Below are 27,325 nucleotides of genomic sequence, written 5' to 3' on the forward strand. Positions count from 1 at the left end.
TAAATTTAACTTAATTTAGGGTTTTAATTTGTGGGATAATTTGCAGGTACAAATAATAAATATAAAACCCATTCCCAACTAATAAATAACATACCTTTTTTCTAGTGAGTGGGTAAGATAAATTCAAAGTTGAAAATACCAATTTATTGAAATTACAATAATAAAAAGTTTTTAATAAAAGTTTAATACTGTACTACAAATTTATTTTCTCCATTAATGATTTACAGTAAGCATTTCATTTATAGTATGAATGACTGATAATGACTGAATGACTGATGACTGCATACAGAACACCCCATATACTATCAATGAAGACCAAACCACACACTAGAAGGTGAAGGGACGACGACGTTTCAGAACATCTTGGACCATTCTCAAGTCGATTGTGATGAGGAAGTAGATGCAGGCAATAAATAGGCTAGAGAGAGGTGAGGAGCAAAGTGTAGTAGAGGGGATAATAGTAGGAATAAGAACTGCAGAGGGCCTATTGGCCCATACGAGGCAGCTCCTATTATAACCCCCAAATGAGAAGGAGATAGTAATAGGAAACGTAAAGAAAACAATGAACAGAAAAAGAGAGAGAAAGAAAGATAAATGGAAGGGTAAGCTTATGTTAGGTCACATTTGTTAGAAAGAATAGGGCATTTAAGTATATACTGTGAAAGGGAAGAGTCCACAGCAACAAAGCCAGGACTCAAGTTCATGTTGGGTACATTGTGTATCAAGAGCCGATTCTACAAGACGGCGTCTGTGTAGAGTAGAGGCAGGAAAGATTATTTTGGAGGAAGACCAATCAACAGGATGATTGGAATCCCTCACATGACAGAAGAGAGCATTGTTAGTGTCTGCAGACTTAACACTTCTCTTGTGTTCTTTAAGTCTGTCATTCAGTGTACGGCCAGTTTTGCCAAAGTATTGGAGAGGACAAGACGAACAGGAAATAGAGTAGACACCAGCAGCATTAGAAGCAGGAGGAGCAGTGTGAACTAGATTGCTATGAAGTGTGTTAGTTTGTCGAAAGGCAAGCTTTATGTCAAGAGGACGAGAGGTCATGGTAAAAGTTTTGAGTTCATATATGAAGGGAAGGCATAGTACAGTGCTACTAGTGTTGGAAGCAGGTTTAGGATGAAAGAAATTTTGTTTAGCTTGAGAGTAGGCACAGTTGATGAAATGCAAAGGGTAACCAAGGCGAGAGAATGATTTGTAGATAAAGGCAATTTCAGAATCAAGAAACTGAGGGTCGCTGGTGCGTAGAGCGCAGAGGAAGAGAGAGACGAGGACACTTTTCTTAACAGAAGGAGGATGGTAGGAAAAGAAGTGAATGTACATGCATGGGTTTGCGGTAGACAGAGAAAGAGAACCCGGACACAGAGCTGTGAACGTGAACGTCAAGAAAAGGAAGGAGGGAATTAGATCCCCATTCAACTTTGAAATGGATAGAAGGAGCCAGATTGTTAAGAGAGGAGAGGAAAAGCTGGAAAAGACTAAGGTCATGAGGCCATAAAGCAAAAATGTCATCAACATATCGAAGCCAGAGAGAGGGATGAGTATCAATAGAAGGAAGAAGAACAGTTTCGAAGTATTCCATGTAGAAATTAGCAAGAACAGGGGAGAGAGGGAAACAAATAACGACACCGAAAGTTTGAGTGTAATAATTACCGTTGAAAGAGAAAGAGTTAGAGTCAACGCAGAGTCTAATGAGTTCGAGGAAAACGTCAGTGGGAAGCGGGAGAGGAAGAAGGCCCTCAGACGCCTTCTGTCTAAGGAAAGAGAGAACGTCATCGAGCGGAACATTAGTGAACGGAGAGTCGACATCAAGACTAAGCATCTTACAAGAGGTTTGCAGGCGCAGTTTTTCTATGAAGTCCTGAGAGTGACGAAGATGGGCAGGGGAAAAAGTGCCAAGGTAAGGCGTCAGGGTTTTAGCGAGCCAGGAGGCAAGAGGATAGCTGACAGAGCCCTGTGAAGAAATGATAGGACGAAGAGGAACATCAGGTTTTGAATCTTAGGCAGGCCATAGAAATAAGGAAGAGAAGGGCAGATGACACGGAAACGTTTAATGAGATCAAAGTCAGGAGGACAAAGACTAGAGAGCTGTCTTAGTTTGCGGTTAAAAGAAGTTTTGATGCGATCCAAAGGGAAAGAAGTCAGAGGAGCATAAGTGCGAGAGTCAGAGAGCAAGACATCTGCTTAAGTAGCAAAAGAAAGACCAAGGCCAAGAAGTTCTTGCTGGGGCTTAGAAAGAGAGTAGGACGAAAGGTTGGTAACACAGTCAGAGAGAGAGTATTTGGCCCTAGGACTGTTGGAGATCAGGAGTTGAAGTTTGTTGTGTAGTGTGGAGGAGTGGTGGGAAGAGGAGACATGAGCAATGTGAAATGCAATTGGAAATATGATATTGCATAGATCACTGGGAATAGAAGAGGACAGAAAGCGTTGATGTTGATGAAAAGCTAGAAAAGCCTCATCAACTTGCAAGGAGGTGGCATGAATAAGTTCTTGAAGAATAAGGCGGGCATGTTCAGGAAAAGGAGATCCCGAAGTGTTGACCCGGAGAAAGTGACAAAGAAAGAGGGAGAACTTGCTCAGCAAGACAGTCAATTCAGGGGCATAAGGAGAATTCAGGGGCAGCTAAGGTTTTAAGAAACCTTAGCTGGTTCTTTCGACGCTTGGCAGCAAGAAGGGAAGATTCAAAGGCGCGAAAAGGCTGTTTAAAGGAAGGTAGAGCATCGAAGAAATTAAACAAAGATGCTTATGTGTGGTATCCATATGCAGGCGATGAGTCACAATAACGTGGCTAAAGTATGTTGACCAGATTGTGATGAGGAAGTAGATCACAATCGACTTGAGAATGGTCCAGGATGGACCGAAACGTTGTTGTCCCTTTACCTTCTAGTGTGTGGTCTGGTTAACACACTTTAGCCACGTTATTGTGACTCATCACCCGACTATCAATGAATCCATATAGTGCTTCATAAAATTATAGTACCGTATACACAGAATACTGTATATGAAAATGCATGTGCTTCATCTGATAAACTAAACTATAAATATCTCATTTGGTATAAGAATGCACCATACAGTTCTACCCTTCAAAATCAAAATATTTTGATAATATAAAACATTGATAAGATAAAAATCACAATACACAAAATCAATTCATAAAATGGCATAAAATGATTCGTGTGCTCGTTCATGAATGTGGTTCATAACATGATGGCGCAATTCTTTTATACCATTTAATGCATGTCAAAGTTTATTTCAAGACAATTTCTTACATAAAAGAAATATTATACTGATGTTTATTAAGGTCATGGGTTTGAAAGGTTTGAAATACCTTTCGGCATTTTTCGCACTCAAAATTATTTAAAAAATTAAAAAATTAAAAAAGTCTTCTCATTAAATGGCTTTTCACATTGTGTATACTGAAATTTTCTGATTTTTTTTTAGCCTATTATTCCTTTTGTTGCAAATAATTATTGAGCACCATCCCCTATGCCCTAAATGATATCTCTCTCACCACGCAGCTCACCGAAGCACAAATCTTTTACTGTAAAGAAACCATTGAAATCATCAGGACATGTCATTTCTGTATGAGGATATTTGTTTATAAAGACAACATCAAGGAAGATCACTGATACTATCCAGATACATTCACAAATTCATACTGTGAAGCAGATATTGTAGTCAATGCATACATCCAAATATGCATTTACACATAACATGTCGTAGCACTATTTACACTTAATTACTAGAGAAATAAATATTGTAAATCAAATGTTTTCTCTAATGTGGGGGACGATGGGGAAGAATTGATGGCTCTCTGAAATGCAATCACCTGCTAACGGCTTGTTGTTTATCCAAATTCATAATAACTTTTTAACTTCCTCAAGTGCTTGTGTTCCTTGTTTCATAACTGTTGTTACGCCTGACAGCTGAGTGGACAGCACTTTGGATCCATAGTCCTGAGGTTTCGGGTTCGATCCCCGGTGGAGGCGGAGACATATGGGCAAAATGTTTCTTTCACCCTTATGCCCCTGTTAAAGGAAGCTACAGGATGCTTCCGGGGGAGGGGGGGGGGGACCGAGCCGCGGAGATGCTAAGCCCCGAAATCATCTCCTCTGTGAGGGGGCCAGGTTCTGGCTCGTGGTCCCCGGTAGGCCTATTACTCCACCCACATCGACTGATGTAAAATAGTTAGGGTATTCATATCAGCCATGGATAGCTCCAGGGAACCGTAGGGACTCCCCTGCAGAAAAATAAATAGTACAGTAAAATAATATCATTAAATATTTAAAAAGAACAAACCTTTAGCACCTTTTCTAATTTGTCAATTTTCTTCTTCTGCTCTTGAATTTTTTCTTCTTTCTTTTTCAGTTCCCTTTGAAGTCCTTGTAACTGAAAAGAACACAACCTGTTAGATCAACTGGTATTAGTGATTGATTTATGGGGAAAACTACTGGGTAACATGATAGACATGAAGTCTCTGGATTGTTTGCAACAAGTGTTATACAGTGGTATCTTTGTTTTCATAGTTTTATATTATTAAATTAAATTAATTAAATTAAATCAAATTAAATAATTAAATTATTAAATTAAATTAAATTAAATTTTTTATTCAGGAAAAGTACATACATAGATGATGAGATACAAACAATATTGGATTTATAGATAGAGCTAGTACATGCAATACCTAAAGCCACTAATATGCATAGCATTTTGAGCAAGGGAACATTTAATCTATTCCTAGAGACGTTACGAAAACCGAAACAAATTATCCCATAAGAAATAATGTAAACTGAATTAATACGTTCCACACCTCCAAAAATATTAAAAATACATTTTATATAGAATATTACTCTTAGGTACATACCTTTATGGAGGACTCTTGTTGGCGCATGGAAGACAGTGAGGAGGGGTGGGGGGAGGAGGAGAGTTGTTAGTGTTTAGAAGGGAAGTCCCCTTCCATTATAGCAGTAGTGATGAGATTTATGGAGTACTCTCTCTCTTACGTTCTGCAGGCACACCACTAGGACCTGGTTGTGGCTCACTGCTTGCTTGTCTTACTTAGACTCTGTCTATAGGCACTTGTTTTTCCCCTATATTTTAACACTTGTCTGTAGTGAGACATCACATTGTCTCACTGAGTGATCTATTGATTTTCCTTATTCGTCATCCTCCCAACTATTTTTTTAGGTTGAACATTACCACTGACTTTCTTGGAACCCATGGTATGATATATAATAACCCATGGTATGATATATAATAACCCATGGTATGATATATAATAACCCATGGTATGATATATAATAACCCATGGTATGATATATAATAACCCATGGTATGATATATAATAACCCATGGTATGATATATAATAACCCATGGTATGATATATAATAACCCATGGTATGATATATAATAACCCATGGTATGATATATAATAACCCATGGTATGATATATAATAACCCATGGTATGATATATAATAACCCATGGTATGATATATAATAACCCATGGTATGATATATAATAACCCATAGTATGATATATAATAACCCATGGTATGATATATAATAACCCATGGTATGATATATAATAACCCATGGTATGATATATAATAAGAACTTTTATGTTCAGAAACCAGAAAAACCACAAAAACAATGTAATTCTTCACAGAGAATTCAAGCGCAATCATCACTAGGCGGGAGAGACTGGTAAACTGAAGGGCCATGTTCGTTATGGACCTGTACGTGTATAAACAAACTACAACTACCGAATCAAATTTCTCAGAAATTTACTACGAGAACCGAAAACTATGAGAACTGGGGCATATGAGAACCAAGGTTCCACTGTATTGTATATACACTGAATAAACATATGTATGTGTAATTACCTAGTGTAGTTACAGGATGAGAGCTACGCTCATGGTATCCCATCTTTCCAGCACTCTGTCATATAACCCTTTGAAACTACTGACGGTCTTGGCCTCCACCACCAACTCACCTAATTTGTTCCAACTGTCTACCACTCTGGTTGGGAAAGTGAGCAAAACAAAAATCAAGTAAAAGTAACAAAAATCAAGTTATTCCAAGCATTTTGTAAACTAAAGTAAAAAAGCAAACACAAACAATCTTATTTGAACATTACATCCCTCTACTACAAACCAATGTGATGTCTTACTACGGACAAGTGTTAAAATGTAGGGAAAAAAAGAGTCTTTAGACAGATTCTTAGCAAGACAAGCAAGCAGTGAGCCACAAGAAGGTCCTAGTGGTATGCAGGCAAAACGTGCCAGAGAATGCACTCCAGTGGAGTCCTCACTGCCTGATGTTATAATGGAAGGGGACTTCCCTTCCAAACAGTAACACCTCTCCTCCTCCACCATCCTCACCGTCTTCCATACGCCAACAGGAGTCATCAATAAAGGTAAGTAATAACTTGTACAAACATTTGTGCTGAAGATTTGGGTGAATTAGGTATAAAATTTACTTTGAAGTTAATTTTTGGGGAGTCTGAAAACGTTTGTATATATATATATATAAATAAATAAATAAATAAATAAATAAATAAATAAATAAATAAATAAAAAATACCATCCAAATGTGGGTGGGAGGGAACAGTTGGGGGCTCCGGTGTGAGGAATGGAGGTAGCGGGGGAGGATCCGGTGGTGGGATGGGGATAGCGGGGAGGATCCGGTGTGGTGGGATGGGGATAGCGGGGAGGATCCGGTGGTGGGATGGGGATAGCGGGGAGGATCCGGTGGTGGGATGGGGATAGCGGGGAGGATCCGGTGGTGGGATGGGGATAGCGGGGAGGATCCGATGGTGGGATGGGGATAGCGGGGAGGATCCGGTGGTGGGATGGGGATAGCGGGGAGGATCCGGTGGTGGGATGGGGATAGCGGGGAGGATCCGGTGGTGGGATGGGGATAGCGGGGAGGATCCGGTGGTGGGATGGGGATAGCGGGGAGGATCCGGTGGTGGGATGGGGATAGCGGGGAGGATCCGGTGGTGGGATGGGGATAGCGGGGAGGATCCGGTGGTGGGATGGGGATAGCGGGGAGGATCCGGTGGTGGGATGGGGATAGCGGGGAGGATCCGGTGGTGGGATGGGGATAGCAGGGAGGATCCGGTGGTGGGATGGGGATAGCGGGGAGGATCCGGTGGTGGGATGGGGATAGCGGGGAGGATCTGGTGGTGGGATGGGGATAGCGGGGAGGGTCCAGTGGCGGGATAGGAATAGCGGGGAGGGTCCAGTGGCAGGTTGGGGATAGCGGGGAGGGTCCAGTGGCTGGATAGGGATAGCGGGGAGGGTCCAGTGGCGGGATAGGGATAGCGGGGAGGGTCCAGTGGCAGGATAGGGATAGCGGGGAGGGTCCAGTGGCAGGATGGGGATAGCGGGGAGGGTCCGATGGCTGGATAGGGATAGCGGGGAGGATCCGGTGGTGGGATGGGGATAGCGAGGAGGATCCGGTGGTGGGATGGGGATAGCGGGGAGGATCCGGTGGTGGGATGGGGATAGCGGGGAGGATCCGGTGGTGGGATGTGGATAGCGGGGAGGATCCGGTGGTGGGATGGGGATAGCGGGGAGGATCCGGTGGTGGGATGGGGATAGCGGGGAGGATCCGGTGGTGGGATGGGGATAGCGGGAAGGATCCGGTGGTGGGATGAGGATAGCGGGGAGGGTCCAGTGGCGGGATAGGGATAGCGGGGAGGGTCCAGTGGCAGGTTGGGGATAGCGGGGAGGGTCCAGTGGCTGGATAGGGATAGCGGGGAGGGTCCAGTGGCGGGATAGGGATAGCGGGGAGGGTCCAGTGGCAGGATAGGGATAGCGGGGAGGGTCCGGTGGCAGGATGGGGATAGCGGGGAGGGTCCGGTGGCGGGATAGGGATAGCGGGGAGGATCCGGTGGTGGGATGGGGATAGCGAGGAGGATCCGGTGGTGGGATGGGGATAGCGGGGAGGATCCGGTGGTGGGATGGGGATAGCGGGGAGGATCCGGTGGTGGGATGGGGATAGCGGGGAGGGTCCAGTGGCAGGATAGGGATAGCGGGGAGGGTCCAGTGGTGGGATGGGGATAGCGGGGAGGGTCCAGTGGCAGGATAGGGATAGCGGGGAGGGTCCAGTGGTGGGATGGGGATAGCGGGGAGGGTCCAGTGGCAGGATAGGGATAGCGGGGAGGGTCCAGTGGTAGGATGGGGATAGCGGGGAGGGTCCAGTGGCAGGATGGGGATAGCGGGGAGGGTCCAGTGGCAGGATGGGGATAGCGGGGAGGGTCCAGTGGCGGGATAGGGATAGCAGGGAGGGTCCAGTGGTAGGATGGGGATAGCGGGGAGGGTCCAGTGGCAGGATGGGGATAGCGGGGAGGGTCCAGTGGTGGGATAGGGATAGCGGGGAGGGTCCAGTGGCGGGATAGGGATAGCGGGGAGGGTCCAGTGGCGGGATAGGGATAGCAGGGAGGGTCCAGTGGCAGGATAGGGATAGCGGGGAAGGTCCAGTGGCAGGATGGGGATAGCGGGGAGGGTCCAGTGGTGGAATAGGGATAGCGGGGAGGGTCCAGTGGCAGGATGGGGATAGCGGGGAGGGTCCAGTGGCAGGATAGGGATAGCGGGGAGGGTCCAGTGGCGGGATAGGGATAGCGGGGAGGGTCCAGTGGCAGGATAGGGATAGCGGGGAAGGTCCAGTGGCAGGATGGGGATAGCGGGGAGGGTCCAGTGGTGGAATAGGGATAGCGGGGAGGGTCCAGTGGCAGGATGGGGATAGCGGGGAGGGTCCAGTGGCAGGATGGGGATAGCGGGGAGGGTCCAGTGGTGGGATAGGGATAGCTGGGAGGGTCCAGTGGTGGGATAGGGATAGCGGGGAGGGTCCAGTGGCAGGATAGGGATAGCGGGGAGGGTCCAGTGGCACGATGGAGATAGCGGGGAGGGTCCAGTGGCAGGATGGGGATAGCGGGGAGGGTCCAGTGGCAGGATGGGGATAGCGGGGAGGGTCCAATGGCAGGATGGGGATAGCGGGGAGGGTCCAGTGGTGGGATAGGGATAGCGGGGAGGGTCCAGTGGCGGGATAGGGATAGCGGGGAGGGTCCAGTGGCGGGATGGGGATAGCGGGGAGGGTCCAGTGGCAGGATGGGGATAGCGGGGAGGGTCCAGTGGTGGGATAGGGATAGCGGGGAGGGTCCAGTGGCAGGATGGGGATAGCGGGGAGGGTCCAGTGGTGGAATAGGGATAGCGGGGAGGGTCCAGTGGCAGGATGGGGATAGCGGGGAGGGTCCAGTGGCAGGATGGGGATAGCGGGGAGGGTCCAGTGGTGGGATAGGGATAGCTGGGAGGGTCCAGTGGTGGGATAGGGATAGCGGGGAGGGTCCAGTGGCAGGATAGGGATAGCGGGGAGGGTCCAGTGGCACGATGGAGATAGCGGGGAGGGTCCAGTGGCAGGATGGGGATAGCGGGGAGGGTCCAGTGGCAGGATGGGGATAGCGGGGAGGGTCCAGTGGCAGGATGGGGATAGCGGGGAGGGTCCAGTGGTGGGATAGGGATAGCGGGGAGGGTCCAGTGGCGGGATAGGGATAGCGGGGAGGGTCCAGTGGCGGGATGGGGATAGCGGGGAGGGTCCAGTGGCAGGATGGGGATAGCGGGGAGGGTCCAGTGGTGGGATAGGGATAGCGGGGAGGGTCCAGTGGCAGGATGGGGATAGCGGGGAGGGTCCAGTGGCGGGATAGGGATAGCGGGGAGGGTCCAGTGGCAGGATGGGGATAGCGGGGAGGGTCCAGTGGCGGGATGGGGATAGCGGGGAGGGTCCAGTGGCAGGATGGGGATAGCGGGGAGGGTCCAGTGGCAGGATGGGGATAGCGGGGAGGGTCCGGTGGCAGGATGGGGATAGCGGGGAGGGTCCAGTGGTGGAATAGGGATAGCGGGGAGGGTCCAGTGGCAGGATGGGGATAGCGGGGAGGGTCCAGTGGCGGGATAGGGATAGCGGGGAGGGTCCAGTGGCAGGATGGGGATAGCGGGGAGGGTCCAGTGGCGGGATGGGGATAGCGGGGAGGGTCCAGTGGCAGGATGGGGATAGCGGGGAGGGTCCAGTGGCAGGATGGGGATAGCGGGGAGGGTTCAGTGGCAGGATGGGGATAGCGGGGAGGGTCCAGTGGTGGGATAGGGATAGCGGGGAGGGTCCAGTGGCAGGATGGGGATAGCGGGGAGGGTCCAGTGGCAGGATGGGGATAGCGGGGAGGGTCCAGTGGCAGAATGGGGATAGCGGGGAGGGTCCAGTGGCAGGATGGGGATAGCGGGGAGGGTCCAGTGGCAGGATGGGGATAGCGGGGAGGGTCCAGTGGCGGGATAGGGATAGCGGGGAGGGTCCAGTGGTGGGATAGGGATAGCGGGGAGGGTCCAGTGGCAGGATGGGGATAGCGGGGAGGGTCCAGTGGCAGGATGGGGATAGCGGGGAGGGTCCAGTGGCAGGATGGGGATAGCGGGGAGGGTCCAGTGGTGGGATAGGGATAGCGGGGAGGGTCCAGTGGCATGATGGGGATAGCGGGGAGGGTCCAGTGGTGGGATAGGGATAGCGGGGAGGGTCCAGTGGCGGGATAGGGATAGCAGGGAGGGTCCAGTGGCAGGATGGGGATAGCGGGGAGGGTCCAGTGGCAGGATGGGGATAGCGGGGAGGGTCCAGTGGTGGGATAGGGATAGCGGGGAGGGTCCAGTGGCAGGATGGGGATAGCGGGGAGGGTCCAGTGGCGGGATAGGGATAGCGGGGAGGGTCCAGTGGCAGGATGGGGATAGCGGGGAGGGTCCAGTGGCAGGATGGGGATAGCGGGGAGGGTCCAGTGGTGGGATAGGGATAGCGGGGAGGGTCCAGTGGCGGGATAGGGATAGCGGGGAGGGTCCAGTGGTGGGATAGGGATAGCGGGGAGGGTCCAGTGGCAGGATGGGGATAGCGGGGAGGGTCCAGTGGTGGGATAGGGATAGCGGGGAGGGTCCAGTGGTGGGATAGGGATAGCGGGGAGGGTCCAGTGGTGGGATAGGGATTGCGGGGAGGGTCCAGTGGTGGGATAGGGATAGCGGGGAGGGTCCAGTGGGGGGATGGGGATAGCGGGGAGGGTCCAGTGGCAGGATGGGAATAGCGGGGAGGGTCCAGTGGCAGGATGGGGATAGCGGAGAGGGTTCAGTGGCGGGATGGGGGTTCATCCCACCATCCATCCAGTTCCCCTCCACCCCACCCTATCCATCCATCCAGTTTCCCCACCATCCATCCAGTCCCCTTACCATCCATCCATCCAGTCCCCTCACTATCCATCCATCCCTTTCCCTCACTATCCATCTTCCAGTCCCCCCTCCATCATCATCCATCCAGTCCCTCCCACCATCCATCGAGTCCCCCTTCATCCATCCAGTTCCCCTATCCATCCATCCAGTTCCCTCACCATCCAGTCCCCTCACTATCCATCCAGTCCCCTCACCATCCATTCAGTCCCCTCACCATCCATTCAGTCCCCTCACTATCCATCCAGTCCCCTCACCATCCATTCAGTCCCCTCACTATCTACCTATCCAGTCCCCTCACCATACATCCAGTCCCCTCACCATTCATCCATCCAGTCCCCCCTCCACCATTAATCAATCCAGTCCCCTCACCATCCATCTTGGGACCCATGGTGTGATATATAATAAGAACTTTACCAATCGGGAAAACAAAAACGCAGAAAACTATTAATTCCTTACAAAGATTTCAAGTGCGGTCATCACTGATAAACAACTGTGTGCGCCTCGCCCTGTGCCCAGCGCCACGTGCTCGCTCGACCCATGCACGTATCAACAGACATTATACTCAAGTAAAAACGGCATACACCAATTTAATTTATAACTTTATAAATTTTATGATGAATGACATCATATACCAAAAAATTTGTACTCTAGGGCAGTCATACACTAAGGTACCACTGTATTTAACATATTGCAACATACATGATAATTACAACCTGTCATCAGCCAGACAATATTTAAAGTTAAAGGGAAACACCTATACAAAACCTTAAAAAAAAACTAGCGATCTAAGGAAACTTAATAATAAATACTGAATATTAATACAGTACCTCACATTTTAATTCTTTAATTACATTCTTATAATGGTTAGACGCCCTAATTAGGTGTCCACTTGCTTCTTTAATGTCGTCAATATATTGTAGCACCCACTTGGCTTTTTCTTTGAAAGATTTCTTCTTCTTTTTTGTTGCTGTCAAACAGGTGAAGTATTAGTAGTTAATGGGTAAATGGGTAAAATACTATATAGTACTGTACATTTAAAAATATGGAATACAGAAGAAATATCTTCTTAAAAAAAAACAGCGTTGAATGTAATGAAATGCCATTTTCTGGGCGAGCCCTGGAGGCTTCCTGAAGCTATCAAACTGACATGTGCTATATTAGTTTGGTGCCATCAGTCTCTGGAGTTCTAGTGCCTACCAGAGACCAGCGCCAGAACCTTGGGCCAGATTCACGAAGGTACTTACGAATGTTTTTTCCTTCTTAGCACCTTCGTAGTGGCTACGTCGGTATTCAGGTAGGCACACTAAGGAAAACCTTCGTAAGTTTACTCCGTCAGCTAAGTGTGCTGTCGACCACTCATAGCTTTACATAAACTGGATATAACTCAATTTTTCTCTACTACACAACACAGAGGATCGATTTAATTATAAGCAAGATTTTAGTTCGAGAATTTCGCCATGAGGCTTCCTTTGTGTTAGTTATATATGCATTCTCTGTTTGAAATTTGCAGTAAATATGTCTTTTATGATATTAGAACTAGTTTTAAAATAGCAAGATATTATACCAGCAGTTATTAAGTAAATAAACACTGGTGAAACTGAAATATGAGAGGTGATGAACCCTGCCTGATGGGAGCATTTACTATCAACAAGTTCACCTAGTAATATGAATAGATGGGTATGTATAGCGAAGGTACACCCCCTATTTTTAATTTTGTTTGGTTTTATTTTGAAATTAAATCTGGATGAGACATAAAATAAAAATATGCTGCACAAATGATGTTAGGTAAGGAAAAGGTTAAAAACTTCAAAAACTTTTCTCATTGAATACTTAAACCTATAATTATGACTATATAGGCTATTAACTTTTATAGTGCTAAGGGGTCCTGAGGACATTTACACCCCTGTGCACAAGAAAAACAAATCTAAAAAATTATTTCATCTTCTGAAAATGTTAATTTGTGTTCCCTGAGCACACAAATTACATTTGGGGGGGGGGGGAATTGTAGGTGACATATTTTGGGCGCAATAGACTGAGGAAGTCTGACAAAAAGTGGGCGCTGACAGAGCGGTCGGCAGAGCCGGTCAGCGTCACCCGAGCTGTCAGGTGACAGTTGCCACAAAGATATTATTACCTAATTATTTCAATGTCTCTGATTGATTTTTTCTTAGTATTTTTGCAGTAATATTATTGAATAGTGTGTAGTGTGATATATTTATATAATAAAAGAGGTGAATCATCGCTATACTCAAAAGTATGGTGTGCTTATTAGTGATTCAATTATTATGTTCATGAAACAATAAACAAATAGTTTTGCTGTTATTACACTCTATACACAGCTCACATATAAGTATTTGTATGTTTTGGTCACCATAACGAACCACTAAGTTGGTATTATGAGTCAAAAAGCAACGAGGAGTGACCACCACACACCAGCCAGCCACTCGTTGCCACTCACTCCCTCAACAACGCCTCACTCGCCCACTTTCTCCTCCCACCATTCTGTTTTATACTTTATTCACAATATACAGACGTTATATATAAGTATCTACATGTTTTGTTCAACACAACTATACAACTAAGCTGATATAGTTAGTTCAGGCACTACGAGTCGTCACTATACACACAGTCAGCTGCAGGCGGCTCCCTCACTCCTTCAAGGTCACATGCACTAATCTTTCTCCCCCAACAATACTGTTTGCAGTGTTATTACACAGTGTTATTACACAATTCCATATATTACACACTAATGAATATTAGCATAGTTGGCATATTGGAAAAAACTATATATAAAACCATTCACAGACACTGAAATAATTATGTAGAAATGTATTTGAGACAAACACTGTTACACTCAGCTGTGACCTTGGATTCTTGTTCTGTGTATATAAACTCTCAACACACAATCTTTGTGGTTCATTATGGTGCGCAAACCTGTAGATAGGTATATACAATGTGTGTACATAGTGTAATAACAGCAAAAACACTGATTGATCTTAGAATATACATGTCACACATATGAGCCCCATAATTTTGAGTATAGCAATGTTCCACACATATTTGGCTATGTAAATTCCACAAATTACACACTTTTGAATAATATTACAGCAAAAATCCGGAGAAGAAATGAACGAGACATTGAAATAATTGTGAAAAATTTCCCCTGATCAAAGACTGCATTTTAACAATATAAAGAGAGAAAATAATTTGGGGGAAATAATTTATTTTCTGCACACCACAGGTGTGTCATATTTTAATGCAATGCAGTAGTTAAACATTTTACTAATAGCGTAGACTAGACTAGTCTACAATGACTGGTAAAACACATGCTCAACAATACTCACCACTCAATGGAGCCTTGAAAACACTGTTTATAAATTTTCTGATCTCTTCTTCACTCATCTCTTCACTATCATTACTGATAATGAAACAATTATTGATTAATAATAAATACAAACATAAGAACTTATAAACTTAATAGTTATGAGAATCTTACACTATGTTAAGGAGTGCATGACACATTTTTGAGAGATAATAAATTCAACTTGAAAGCTCACTTATTTACAATATCACACAGTGGTTTATCTGAAATATTCTAATATACAGTATCTACTCAATTTAGTAACCTCATAATTTACTGTTCTGCCAGTTCTACCATCAGAATTTGAGATCAGTAACTGGAGCCTTATCTACCAAGTCACTGCTGCTAAATCCAGAATATGGCATTGAGTTTACAGAATCCAGTGTTTGCTAAACTGGATGTCACTATTGGGTTTGTGACAACTTTGCCTTTGCTAGGCTAACGATTATGCTTTCCCTTCACAGATTTCACTGCCTTATTGTAAGGAAAGAGCCTTTTTGGAAGAATGTGTTAGTGTTGATAACTAACAGTAAATAGTTGAAACTGTATTGATTTACAAGGGAGATACATTTGAAATTCCTGGCAGCACAGTGGCTAGTTCTGCACATGCACAGTCTCAGTGTGAGAATGTTCTCCTCTAATATAATGTCTAAAAACCAGCGTAGAATGTAATGAAATGCCAGTTTCCAAGTGAGGCCTGGAGGCTTCCTGAAGCTATCATCACCGATTAAGTGCCATATTACAAAGCATCGTCAGTTGTAAAGTTCCTTTGTGCCTTCTGGGAACCATGAGCCAGAATCTGGCCCCCTCAGAGGATCAGGGAGCAATGGCCTATGATCATTTTACATTTAAAGGATATCATCTCTGCCTTCACCAGGAAGGGCACCCAGAAAGATAGGTGAATCAAAACAACCACTGCCAGTTTAAAAACACAACCAAAGCCCCCAAAATGCCAAAAGAACTCCCCCCAATAACAAAAACAACAAAGCTTAGTGAAACTAACCCACTAGTTTCCTTCCTCCTGCCCCCTTGCTGTGGGAAAGGAGGAGCTGGTGCGTATAGGGTGCTGTCATGTTCACAGAAAATGGTACCATCCGTTTTCTATGTGCGGCGGCTGGGACGCCAGAGAGAGAGAGTGGAGGTAAACAAGAGCGTACAGGACGCCAGCCAAGCTTGGTAGCTACTAGTCATGTAATCATATTAAGTATTAAAGTCAGTAACCAAGTCATAACTTTACATCAACCCTACAACCAAGACTTCCTCAGTAACACACAAACACCACATTGGCGACGAGGATGAACTGTGAACGCAGGTATTTGTTCAGTTTCAAACACAAGGGAGAAGCATGCTGCCTGGAGGAGGAAGAGAAGCTGTGAGCGCCATACCCGATGCTGTATGCTAACCGATGCTGTGTGCTAACCAATGCTGTGTGCTAAACGATGCTGTGTGCTAACCAATGCTGTGTGCTACCCAAGCTGTGCTGAAGAAACTGTGTACTGAGGAATCTGCCGACGTTGTGTACGAAACGACGCATTGATGTGTACAAAACCTGATGTTTTGGTTACGAAACGACGCTTCGTGCTACAAAATTCATCACACTGAACTGACTGCTGTACCGACTGCTGTACCAACTGCTGCACCAACTGCTGTACCAACTGCTGCTGTACCAACTGCTGCTGTGCCAACTGCTGTGCTGCTGTGAGTAGGAACAACACATGTACACAAGGGCTAGGTAAGAAGTCAGTTGCTGCTATATTGTGCACTGTTGTGAACTTTTGCATTAAAATGCTTGTGTGCTTTGCAAAATTAAAGTAATTACAGTGAATTCTTGACTAACATATACAGTGCAGTAAGTGTTTAATATTCTGAGGAACATTTAAGTGATAAGTTACATTTATTCAGTAAAAAATGGCAAATATACCTCAGTTTCCTGCATTTGATCCTGACTGTGACCAGACAAACCTGTCACAGAGGTGGGTCAAATGGCTTAAAAGGTTTGAAAATTTGTTGATTGTTTCTGACATCAAAAGTGCTGAAAGAAAGCGTGCCTTTCTACTTCATTATGCAGGTGATAGAGTTTGTGACATCTTTGACACACTGAAAGACACTGGTGGTGCCAAATATTATGACACTGCCAAAGCCAAACTAACAGAGCATTTCAAACCAAGGCAAAATACTGCAATGGAAATTATGCATTTCAGGAGAGCAAAACAACTCTCTAATGAAACTGTGGATCAATACCACACACGTCTGCAGGGTTTAGCAGCCCATTGTGAGTTTGCTGATGTTGACAAAGAAATCAAACAGCAAATAATTGAAACATGCACATCTACACGTCTCCGTCGAAGAGCTCTAGAACTTGTTGATGATGAAAGTTCTCTTACCAAGATACTGGATATTGCTCGTCGAATGGAAGATGCTGCACGTGATGCTCGTGTCATGGAGTGCAGTGCCAATAACGGTTCTGCCACTGTTACTAACAGTGATGAGGTACGTAAGGTTCAGGGAGGACACCGTGATCAAAGAAGATATCATGGCAAACCTAACAGTAAATTTAGCCGAGAACCACGTCACAACTGGGGTCAAGGAACAAGGCTCAAGCAGTCACAACGACCCACATCAGAGGGTGTCAACAATAAATGTTACAATTGTGGAGGAGACTACCCGCACCAAGGTAATGTTTGTCCTGCTCAAGGTAAGAAGTGCTATGAGTGTGGAAAACTAGGTCATTTTGGTGCTATGTGTCGTTCCGCACTAAAGAAACCACAGTCAATGAATAAAAGCACTGTACGAGGATCAGGTCATAGGGGTCGAGGTGGTAAACACAATATTGCACCTCATATCCAGAATGTTAATAATGTACAAGACAACATTTCATTACAACCAGTCTCAGATGACAGTGAATGTGATTATACTCATGGAGTACAAGCAATCACAGAATGGAATGATCTTCCAAACAACCCAGAGACATGTGTATACATTGCTGGTATTTGTCTCAAGGTTCTCATTGACACTGGATCAAACATTGACACCATTGCTGAGTGCCACTATGAGAAATTTAAAAAACAGTTCCCAAAGCTTGAGAACTATAATGGCAAAGCCACTGCCTATGCTTCAAAGGTAGCCTTGCCAGTGATTGGAACTTTCACTGCAGAGATTAAGTCAAAGAATGCAATGCTCATTACTACATTCCATGTTGTTAGGAATGCAAAGGAGTCTTTACTCAGTTACAAGACTTCAACCAAATTGGGGCTACTTCAGCTTTCTAATGCTGTAGCAGTGGAATCTGCAAACAATGTTGATGCTATTGTTGCTGAATTTTCTGATCGATTTAAATCCATAGGTTGTTATACTGATAGCAAAGTACATCTGCATATCAACCCAGATGTAATTCCAGTTGCCCAACCACATCGCCGACAACCATTCCATACTCGCAAGAAAGTCGATGCCGAACTGGATAGGCTGATAGAACTAGATATCATTGAACCAGTAACAGGCCCAACACCATGGGTAAGCCCAATTGTCACTCCACCAAAGCCGAAGAATCCAGATGAGATACGCATTTGTGTGGACATGCGTGTTCCCAACAAGGCAATAATGCGTGAACGCCATCCTACACCGACTGTAGATGATATGATCTACCGCTTGAATGGTGCAACTGTATTCAGCAAGTTAGATTTAAACAAGGGCTCTCATCAGCTTGAACTTGATGAGGAGAGTCGATTCATCACAACGTTTACGACACATCGAGGTCTGTATAGGTACAAGCGCCTGAGTTTTGGTATTAACAGTGCTGCCGAGGTATTCCAGCACATCATCAGCCAGGTATTGCAAGACATACCTAATGCTGACAACATGTCTGATGACATCATTGTTTATGGCCGTACCCAAGCTGAACACGACAAAGCTCTTCGTGCAACATTGCAACGCTTACGAGAAAAGAATTTGACGTTAAGCCGAGCAAAGTGTGAGTTCAATCAACATAAAATTGAATTCTTTGGACATGTACTTAGTGACAAAGGTCTGTCTCCAGATCCTAAGAAAGTTGCAGATATCAAGAATGCTGCACCTCCTTCAACGTCCACTGAAGTACATAGTTTTCTGGGAATGGCAAACTACTGTTCTCAATCCATTCCAGATTTTGCTACCATTACAAAGCCTCTACGTGAGCTCCTGAAGAAAAATGCATCATGGTACTGGAGCGATATCGAGCAAAATGCATTTGATGCTGTGAAAGATGCACTAGTAGAGAATGCGACTGCTGCATACTTTGATCCATCAATGGACACTGAATTAACGGTGGATGCTAGTCCTGTTGGATTAGGTGCTGTTTTAGCCCAACACAAACCTGGTCAACCAGATTCCAGAGTAGTAATTGCCTACGCCAGCCGTTCTCTCACAGATGTTGAGCAACGATACAGTCAGACAGAGAAGGAAGCTCTTGCTCTTGTATGGGGCTGTGAACACTTTAATGTGTATCTGCTTGGTGCGCCCTTCACCACGATGGTCACTGACCACAAACCGTTGGAGACCATCTTCAATAATCCAAAGTCCAAACCACCAGCTCGCATTGAGAGATGGGCTCTTCGTCTGCAACCATACAACTTTACGGTGAAATACAAGCCGGGTGCAGGCAATCCCGCTGATTACATCAGTCGACATCCTGCCAACAGTTTCACCATCACCAAGCATCAGCAAGTTGCCGAGGAATATGTACACTCTGTAACCTGTGATGCAGCCCCTAAGGCTCTTACTCTTGATGAAATCTGTACTGCAACCCTAGAGGACCCAACTCTGCAAGCAACAGTGGATGCATTGACTAAGAAAAAGTTTCCATGCATCCCACCCTCAGGAGTTGACCAAGATGCATTCAAAGCACTTGAACGCATCCAGACAGAATTAAGTGTTACGCAACAACGCAACACTGTGCTGCGAGGTACTCGTATCGTTATTCCAGCTGTTCTCCAGCAACGTGCTCTGAAGCTTGCACATCAAGGACACCAAGGTCTTGTTAGGACGAAACAGCTGCTACGAGAAAAGGTGTGGTTTCCTGGCATTGATCGTCAAGCAAAGGATATGCATGATGCCTGTGTCCCTTGCCAAGCTGCAGTGGATACTTCAAGACCAACACCTCTACAACCTTCACCACTACCTGCTGCACCATGGACAGAAGTATCGATGGACTTCTGCGGACCACTACCAACTGGAGAGTACTTGATGGTAGTCATTGATGATCACTCACGTTATCCAGAAGTAGAAATCATCAATTCCACATCTGCAAAGGCCGTCATCCCGAAACTCGACAAGATCTTTTCAAACTTTGGCATTCCTGAAGTTGTCAAGACAGACAATGGACCGCCATTCAATGGACAAGACTTCGTCAACTTTTCTGAGCATATTGGATTCAAACACCGCCGTGTGATGCCACTACATCCTCAAGCAAATGGAGAAGTTGAGAGATTCATGCAACCTCTCATGAAAGCGGTACGCTGTGCTCATGCCGAAGGACGATCCTGGAAACAAGCTATGTATGCTTTTCTCAGGAACTACCGTGCAACACCACATGGAACACTGGGCAAGTCGCCTGGCGAACTTTTATTTGGACGTCCTATGAGAATCGCACTACCCGTCATGCCATCCGAGGTAACGGATAAACGTCTCGCTCAGAAGGATGCACTAGCCAAGGGCAAAATGAAAATTGCTCATGATCAACGTGCAAAGGAACAGTTCATAAAGGTTGGAGACACTGTTCTCGTTAAAAAGAAAAAAGAGGGAAAGTTAGATATGCCGTATGATACAAAACCATATAAAGTGATTAGTGTAAAAGGAACTATGGTAACAGCTAGTAATAGAGATCATAGTATAACACGTAATATGGCTTATTTCAAAGTGATTCCAACTAGTGTAGAAAATGATGAAGTGCAAAGTCGTGCAAAAGAAAAAGAAAAAAATAGTTATAACCCGACAAACAATTCATCAAGGGATGTTATTGCATTTAAGGACTCTCGTCCTAAACGTCATGTTAAACGCCCTACACGATTTGATGATTAATTGTGTTCCTATGTAATACAAAATATTTACTTGTCATGCTGAACTAAATTTAATATTGTTTGAATAATGCAGATATCTCATTCAATATTTTGTAACTTTGTATTACAGTTTCTTTCATGTTTGTTTAACATTGCATATGTATTTTTAACATTGAAATCCTTTGTGGAAAAGATTAAGTTGTTTAAATTCTTTGTGTGCTTAATTAATGTTAAATGTATGCAGTATCTCTTGATATGGTAATAACTTACTTTGTGTCAATAACTTTGCTTTGTGCTACAAGCATGGTAGACATCCTGTATTCATTCTTTTTAAAGAAAAGGAGGGATGTCATGTTCACAGAAAATGGTACCATCCGTTTTCTATGTGCGGCGGCTGGGACGCCAGAGAGAGAGAGTGGAGGTAAACAAGAGCGTACAGGACGCCAGCCAAGCTTGGTAGCTACTAGTCATGTAATCATATTAAGTATTAAAGTCAGTAACCAAGTCATAACTTTACATCAAGCCTACAACCAAGACTTCCTCAGTAACACACAAACACCACAGGTGCCAGGGAGTCTCTGGGGCTCACCCAAAAACTGGAGTTTCGTTACGTTCAATGCTGGTTTTCTGTGGGGAGTTCCATCAGGTCCCTGAAGCTAACTACCCACAGAGAAGGACAAGATGGTAAACTTATCAGGGAGGTGGGAGCACCACAGGCATCAAGGCGAAGTCGAGATCGAAGGCCGCAACAGACCCCAAAGCAACACAAGGCCGTAGAGGACCTGGAATGTTTACAAGATACTGGGCAGCCAAAACCCTGGTAGACCTCCAAAACTCATGCCCTAACATCTGCCCAAGACATATTACCAAAAATGGCCGACAAAGCAGCATACTTGTAAACTTCATGAGCACGTGGGTAGACTGCAGGCTGTCTAGCTTTAACCATTAGACTGCGCCGGCCGAGAAAACTCTTTTTGCAGAAACTGCGCAGGCCAAGAAAACACCAATTTAAGATTTTGGACCATTCAAAACACACATGCAGTTGGCTGGGTACAAAATGGACTCTTGGGACCTCCAGTGAGAAGCAGCCATCTTGGAAAAAAAATCCTGGAATGCCCTAAAGCTGCCGGCTGACTCAGTTCCAAGTGAGCAACCATGAGTGGCACACACGCCTCTGACTCCCAAACACCTGTCCAACGTGGTGTTGAAAGATCGCTTTGTTGGTGAAATTCAGACTTTATTGTTTGAAGAACATATGGGTCATGATATTGATGTAGCTAGGAACAATAAGGACATAACACAAAGGTCGGATACAGGTGATACAGCACCGATGAGGACAACAAGTAGCATATATGAACTTAGTGTTAGCATCTTCCATAGTGGTGTTTACTGCTAGTGGTGGTGGTGGCAATACATGGAGCACAGGTGAATTTACGAGCAAGGACTGTGATAATTTTGTAGCAAACGACAATTTGATGATTCTGATGTTGGTGTTGCACCCACTTTCCCATATACAGGTGAAGATATGAGTGATACTAGGCCAAAAATTTGTCATTGAGCTTTTCCTAGATCTTTCCAAGAATACAAATACAAATACAAATACCTGGATTTTTTCAATCCTACCTTACAAAGCAATCTTTTCAAGAATAGCTGAATCTCTTTATGAACCTGAATCTTTTTAATCCCACCTTACAAAGGAATCTTTTTTAAGACTTCCTTACAAATTTATCTTTACCTATAATCCTTTCATGACTACATTACACTTCACAAGCTTGGCTACATACCACCTACAGGTACTAAAGCCAAGGGTGTACGTGAGTGCGTTATTTGAAAGCACACAGAACAAACACAGAACAAAGAAATAGGAAGGGAAAATCTATTTGTACTTGGTGCATCGAGAGCAAAGTCGCGCTGTGTACCATTGACTGTTTCCTTGATTATCACTCTTCCAAAGTACTGAGTGTGTAATACAGTATGAGACTGTATAAACAGTGTGTGAAACTGTACTTATTGTAATTTTAGTGAATTTTGAACAAGTAATACTGCAACAATAAACATTTATTGTGGATACATTACTTACACATGTATCACAGTTCCATGGAACATTATGAACATTTTACTGAAAACATATTTCAAAGGACACAAATGTGCATCACATATGATAAAAAAACCAGCGTTGAATGTAATGAAACGCCATTTTCTGGGTGAGCCCCGGAGGCTCCCTGGAACTTATCGAGCTAATGTATGTTATATTAGACTGGGACATTTGCTAAGGAGTTCAGACCTACCAGGGACCAGCACCAGAACCTGGCCCCTTCAGAGAGGTTTCAGGGAGCAATGGCCCTGGAAAACCCCCTTGTGGTTGGGGTTTTCCATATCTGCTGTCGACCGGGGTCAGGCACCCAGTAAGGTAGCCATAACAAAACAAACCCCACATGGTAAAAAACTAAAACAAAAAACCGAACAGAGACGTGATAAAGTTATTTATGATTTACGTTAGGTCGTCAGACATCATTATTCCCAAATCCCTGACATGCTGTTTTCCTACTATGGGCAGATTCGATTGTGTTTTGTACCCTGTATTATGTTTAAGGTCCTCATTTTATCATAATTGAGTATCTGGAATTTATCACTGTTAAACATCATGTTATTTTCTGATGCCCAGTCAAAAACTTTATTAATATCAGCTTGAAGTTTTTCAATGTCTTCAGCCGAGGTAATGTTCATACTGACAAAATCAGTATGAAAATTACCTCGGCTGAAGACATTGAAAAACTTCAAGCTGATATTAATAAATTTTTTGACTGGGCATCAGAAAATAACATAATGTTTAACAGTGTTACGACCCTGGGTTCTCCAGTGGAAACCAGAGGTCAAAATTGAGCTATTAAACTTTCTGGTAGTACAGTTGAGTGCATCACGAGCGACAATTGTTTGTATCTTCCCTACCAGACATAAGACTATTCTTGTTTCTCAAAGAGCATTTAAAGACTGAGCTGGGGGGTTGATTATTAAATAATAACATAGGCACCAACTTTGCTTACTAATACTTTCTAATCATTTGTAAAGTAACAATACGTTGCATAGGAGAAGATCTTTAATGTGCTTAGCTGCACGATCAATTAGGCTCCTTCCGGCACCACGACATGAGGGAGGCCTAGCTGGTCGCTAGGAGCCTTCTTCTCTGGCTGGCATTCGTGGGCACGAGACCTACTCTGTGGCTGCACCCCTACTCTTCTCCCTTCTCCTCTTACTTATTTCCCTTACCTGAAGTTCCTGTACCCTTAAGTTAAGTACGGGGCATTATTAAGTGTACCTACTCTGGTAGTAACGATTGGTGAGACCTGGGGGTAGTATTTGCCAGTGTTTTGGGTACCCCTAAGTGTTGTGTTTTGTATTAGGGTCCCACGTGGTTTCCCTACCCTAAGCTGCATCCAGCTTCAGTGCTTATCCAGTAGTACTTTACCCAAGCTTGTTCTCAGTGTAAACCTTGTATCCTGTCTATGTGGACCAAGGCTTTTAACGTAAGATAGGGTGGTAAAGTTATTATTATTATTGTTATAGGTGTGAGTGTATATGGGAGGTTGTTAAGGGGTTAATAAATAAGTACATGAATTACAGAGTATCCCTTCTTCCTGTGTGGGAGTGCATTGATCAACCCTTAGACTAACATATATGGTCTAGTAGCAAGTTATTATTTCTGTGGATAGTTTATTTTGGGGGCCGGGCCTTTTAGCTCTCCCATATTTGATACTCTGTCTTCTAACTACCCTTACCCCTTAATAGTACCAGTCCCCACAGAAGCCCACCACAACATATTATTTTATAACAAGTGGTTGGCCAGTCCGGGAGGAACATTATAAGTGTAAAAAATTAGATTCTTGAGTGCCAAAACTAAAATTTTTTGTTTTCCGCAGAACGGTTGTGTGCTAGCCTAGCGTCCAGCTCTTCTAGCAAAGGACATTCTTGCACTGACTGGACACCCAGCTGGATCCCTTCACGATTAAGGTTAGTGTGGCCTTGTGTTAGGGGCCGTGCAAATTTTTGTTTTTTTTTCCAATTTTTATTTTTTAATTTTTTCTTTGGCTGGGAGCTAAAATTATTAGTGATGTCATCTGAAATGCAGAGACTGGCAAGGGAGCCTTCAGCAGTAGAGATAAAGAAACTTACCAAGTCTAATTTAGTATTGTTAGGCAAGGAATTTGGCCTAGAATTAAATGACGTGGATAAAAAGTGGACTTTGGTGAATGAAATATTACAGCATTGTATTGATGAAGAACTATTGGCAAGTGATACACCTTTATGCCAGCCTAGCTGTTGAAAAACAGAGGTGCAACTGGTACTCTGAGAGAGAACTCTATCAACATCAGAGGCCCGAGACTGGTCAACACGCTTCCACTACACATAAGGGACATAACTGCCCGACCCCTCACAGTGTTCAAGAGAGAACTATCAACATCAGAGGTCCGAGACTGTTCAACACGCTTCCACTACACATAAGGGGCATAACTGGCCGACCCCTCACAGTGTTCAAGAGAGAACTGGATAAGCACCTCCAAAGGATACCTGATCAACCAGGCTGTGACTCATACGTCAGGCTGCGAGCAGCCGCGTCCAACAGCCTGGTTGATCAGTCCGGCAACCAGGAGGCCTGGTCGACGACCGGGCCGCGGGGACGCTAAGCCCCGGAAGCACCTCAAGGTAACCTCAAGGTAAGGTAGCCAAGCAGAAAGTGCAACTCTTAGGGATAGAGAATTAGCTCTAGAGTTAGCAAAAATAAAATTAGAGGAGCAAAGACTTAAAACCGAGGAGGCTAGAATTAGAGCGAATGCCACTGGACCTCCACCTGCCGGGGATTCAAACCCCAGGCATTATGAGAAAAAGCATAATTTGCCTGAATTTTCCGAGTCGGACCCTGAAAGGTTTTTCAACCATTTTCAGAGATTGGCCATGTCCATGAACTGGCCAAAGGAAGAGTGGGTGAAAATCCTACAGGGAAGACTTAGGGGTAAAGCACAAGATATTTTTATAAACATGCCTGACGACGAGTGTTTTGAATATGATAAAGTCAGGGAATGTATTTTGCGGGCATATGAAATTACTCCTGAAGCTCACCGCCAAGTTTATCGCAACCTTAGGCCTACTCACAACCAACCGCTCACTGAATTTGTTAACGATCAAATTAGATTGTTTGATAGATGGATTCGCTCGGCGAAAGCCGAAACATACGAGGCTCTCAGGAACTTAGTTTTAATGGAGCATTTTATAAATATTATGCCAGAGAATGTTTCACATTACATTAGAGGAAGGGTAGAGGTAAATTCTAAAATAGGGGATTTGGCCAAGTTGGCAGAAAACTACCAATTGGCGGGCAAAAGGCCCAATAAAAATAATTATACCCCACAGAGTAGCAAAACTTATACCCACAGCCAGTCCAGACCAGCTCATTCTAACCCTTTAACTAATGCACCTTCTGTTTCAGACACAACTAACCTTGTTAAAGTGTCTAGCTCCACGGCACCTAAGGGTGAACCGAAGGGTAATTCTGTTAGTAATGTCTCTTCTCCCCGACGTTTTTGTGGTCACTGTAATCGTCCAAATCACACTATTAGCCGTTGTTGGCAACTGTACCCGGAAAAAAGACCCAATGCTCTAGTTGTGACACAGGGCTTGAGGCCTTCGGAAGGGTTAGGGAGTAAGACCTCCAACCCACAGTGGTTGGACTTGCTTACCCCATTCTTATCGAAAGGGAGACTACTTTTGTCTGAGGGTTCTTCCTGGAAGGACGTGGTGATCTTCCGAGACACCGGTGCCATCCAGACTAGAAAGCCTCACTAGAAAGAAGACGAGAGAGATATCAAATAATATACACCTGGAAGATACTGGAGGGCCAAGTACCAAATCTACACAGTAAAATAATAACGTACTGGAGTGAACGACATGGAAGAAAATGTAGAATAGAACCAATGAAGAGCAGAGGTGCCATAGGCACAATCAGAGAACACTGTATAAACATCAGAGGTCCGCGGTTGTTCAACGTCCTCCCAGCAAGCATAAGAAATATTGCCGGAACAACAGTGGACATTTTCAAGAGGAAACTAGATTTATTCCTCCAAGGAGTGCCGGACCAACCGGGCTGTGGTGGGTATGTGGGCCTGCGGGCCGCTCCAAGCAACAGCCTGGTGGACCAAACTCTCACAAGTCGAGCCTGGCCTCGGGCCGGGCTTGGGGAGTAGAAGAACTCCCAGAACCCCATCAACCAGGTATCAACCAGGTATCAACCAGACTTTAATTTTAGAGAGTGCGTTGCAAGGTGCCAACACTCTCGACACTGGAGAGGTGGTACTGGTCGAGGGTGTCACTAGTGATACTCGAGCAGTACCCCTCCATAAGGTTACCCTGGAATCTGATTTCCACAAGGGTGTTTGTACAGTCGGAGTCACTTCATACCTACCTTTCCCTAATGTTGATGTAATAGTTGGTAATGATTTAGCAGGGGATAAGGTAGGGGACTCCAGACTGCCTATTATGTTGCCTACCCCTAAGGTTTGCCTGGATCCACCCGCCACAGAGGATAATGTTGTGTACCCTGCGTGCGCAGTGACCAGGTCTATGGGACTTAAATGTAAGGGCAGCCCTGTGCTTGCCAAGGTGGTAAATCCCGAGGACAGAAGGAAC

General features: G+C 45.0%; 1 protein-coding gene across 1 annotated transcript in view; it reads right to left on the bottom strand.

The window, feature by feature from the left end:
* Positions 1-129: 129 nt before the first annotated feature.
* Positions 130-27,325, bottom strand: part of LOC138365795 (cilia- and flagella-associated protein 57-like) — a 33,854-nt gene continuing 6,658 nt past the window's right edge. The window contains exons 2-5 of the mRNA XM_069326243.1: positions 14,602-14,675; positions 12,085-12,224; positions 4,306-4,395; positions 130-3,547 (exon numbers count right to left, since the gene is read on the bottom strand). Coding sequence (XP_069182344.1) covers positions 3,545-3,547; positions 4,306-4,395; positions 12,085-12,224; positions 14,602-14,659 — 291 coding nt within the window. The 5' untranslated portion in view covers positions 14,660-14,675 and the 3' untranslated portion in view covers positions 130-3,544. The remainder of the gene's footprint in view (positions 3,548-4,305; positions 4,396-12,084; positions 12,225-14,601; positions 14,676-27,325) is intronic.

Source organism: Procambarus clarkii, chromosome 18, assembly GCF_040958095.1.
Source record: "Procambarus clarkii isolate CNS0578487 chromosome 18, FALCON_Pclarkii_2.0, whole genome shotgun sequence".
Taxonomy (NCBI): Eukaryota; Metazoa; Arthropoda; class Malacostraca; order Decapoda; family Cambaridae; genus Procambarus; species Procambarus clarkii.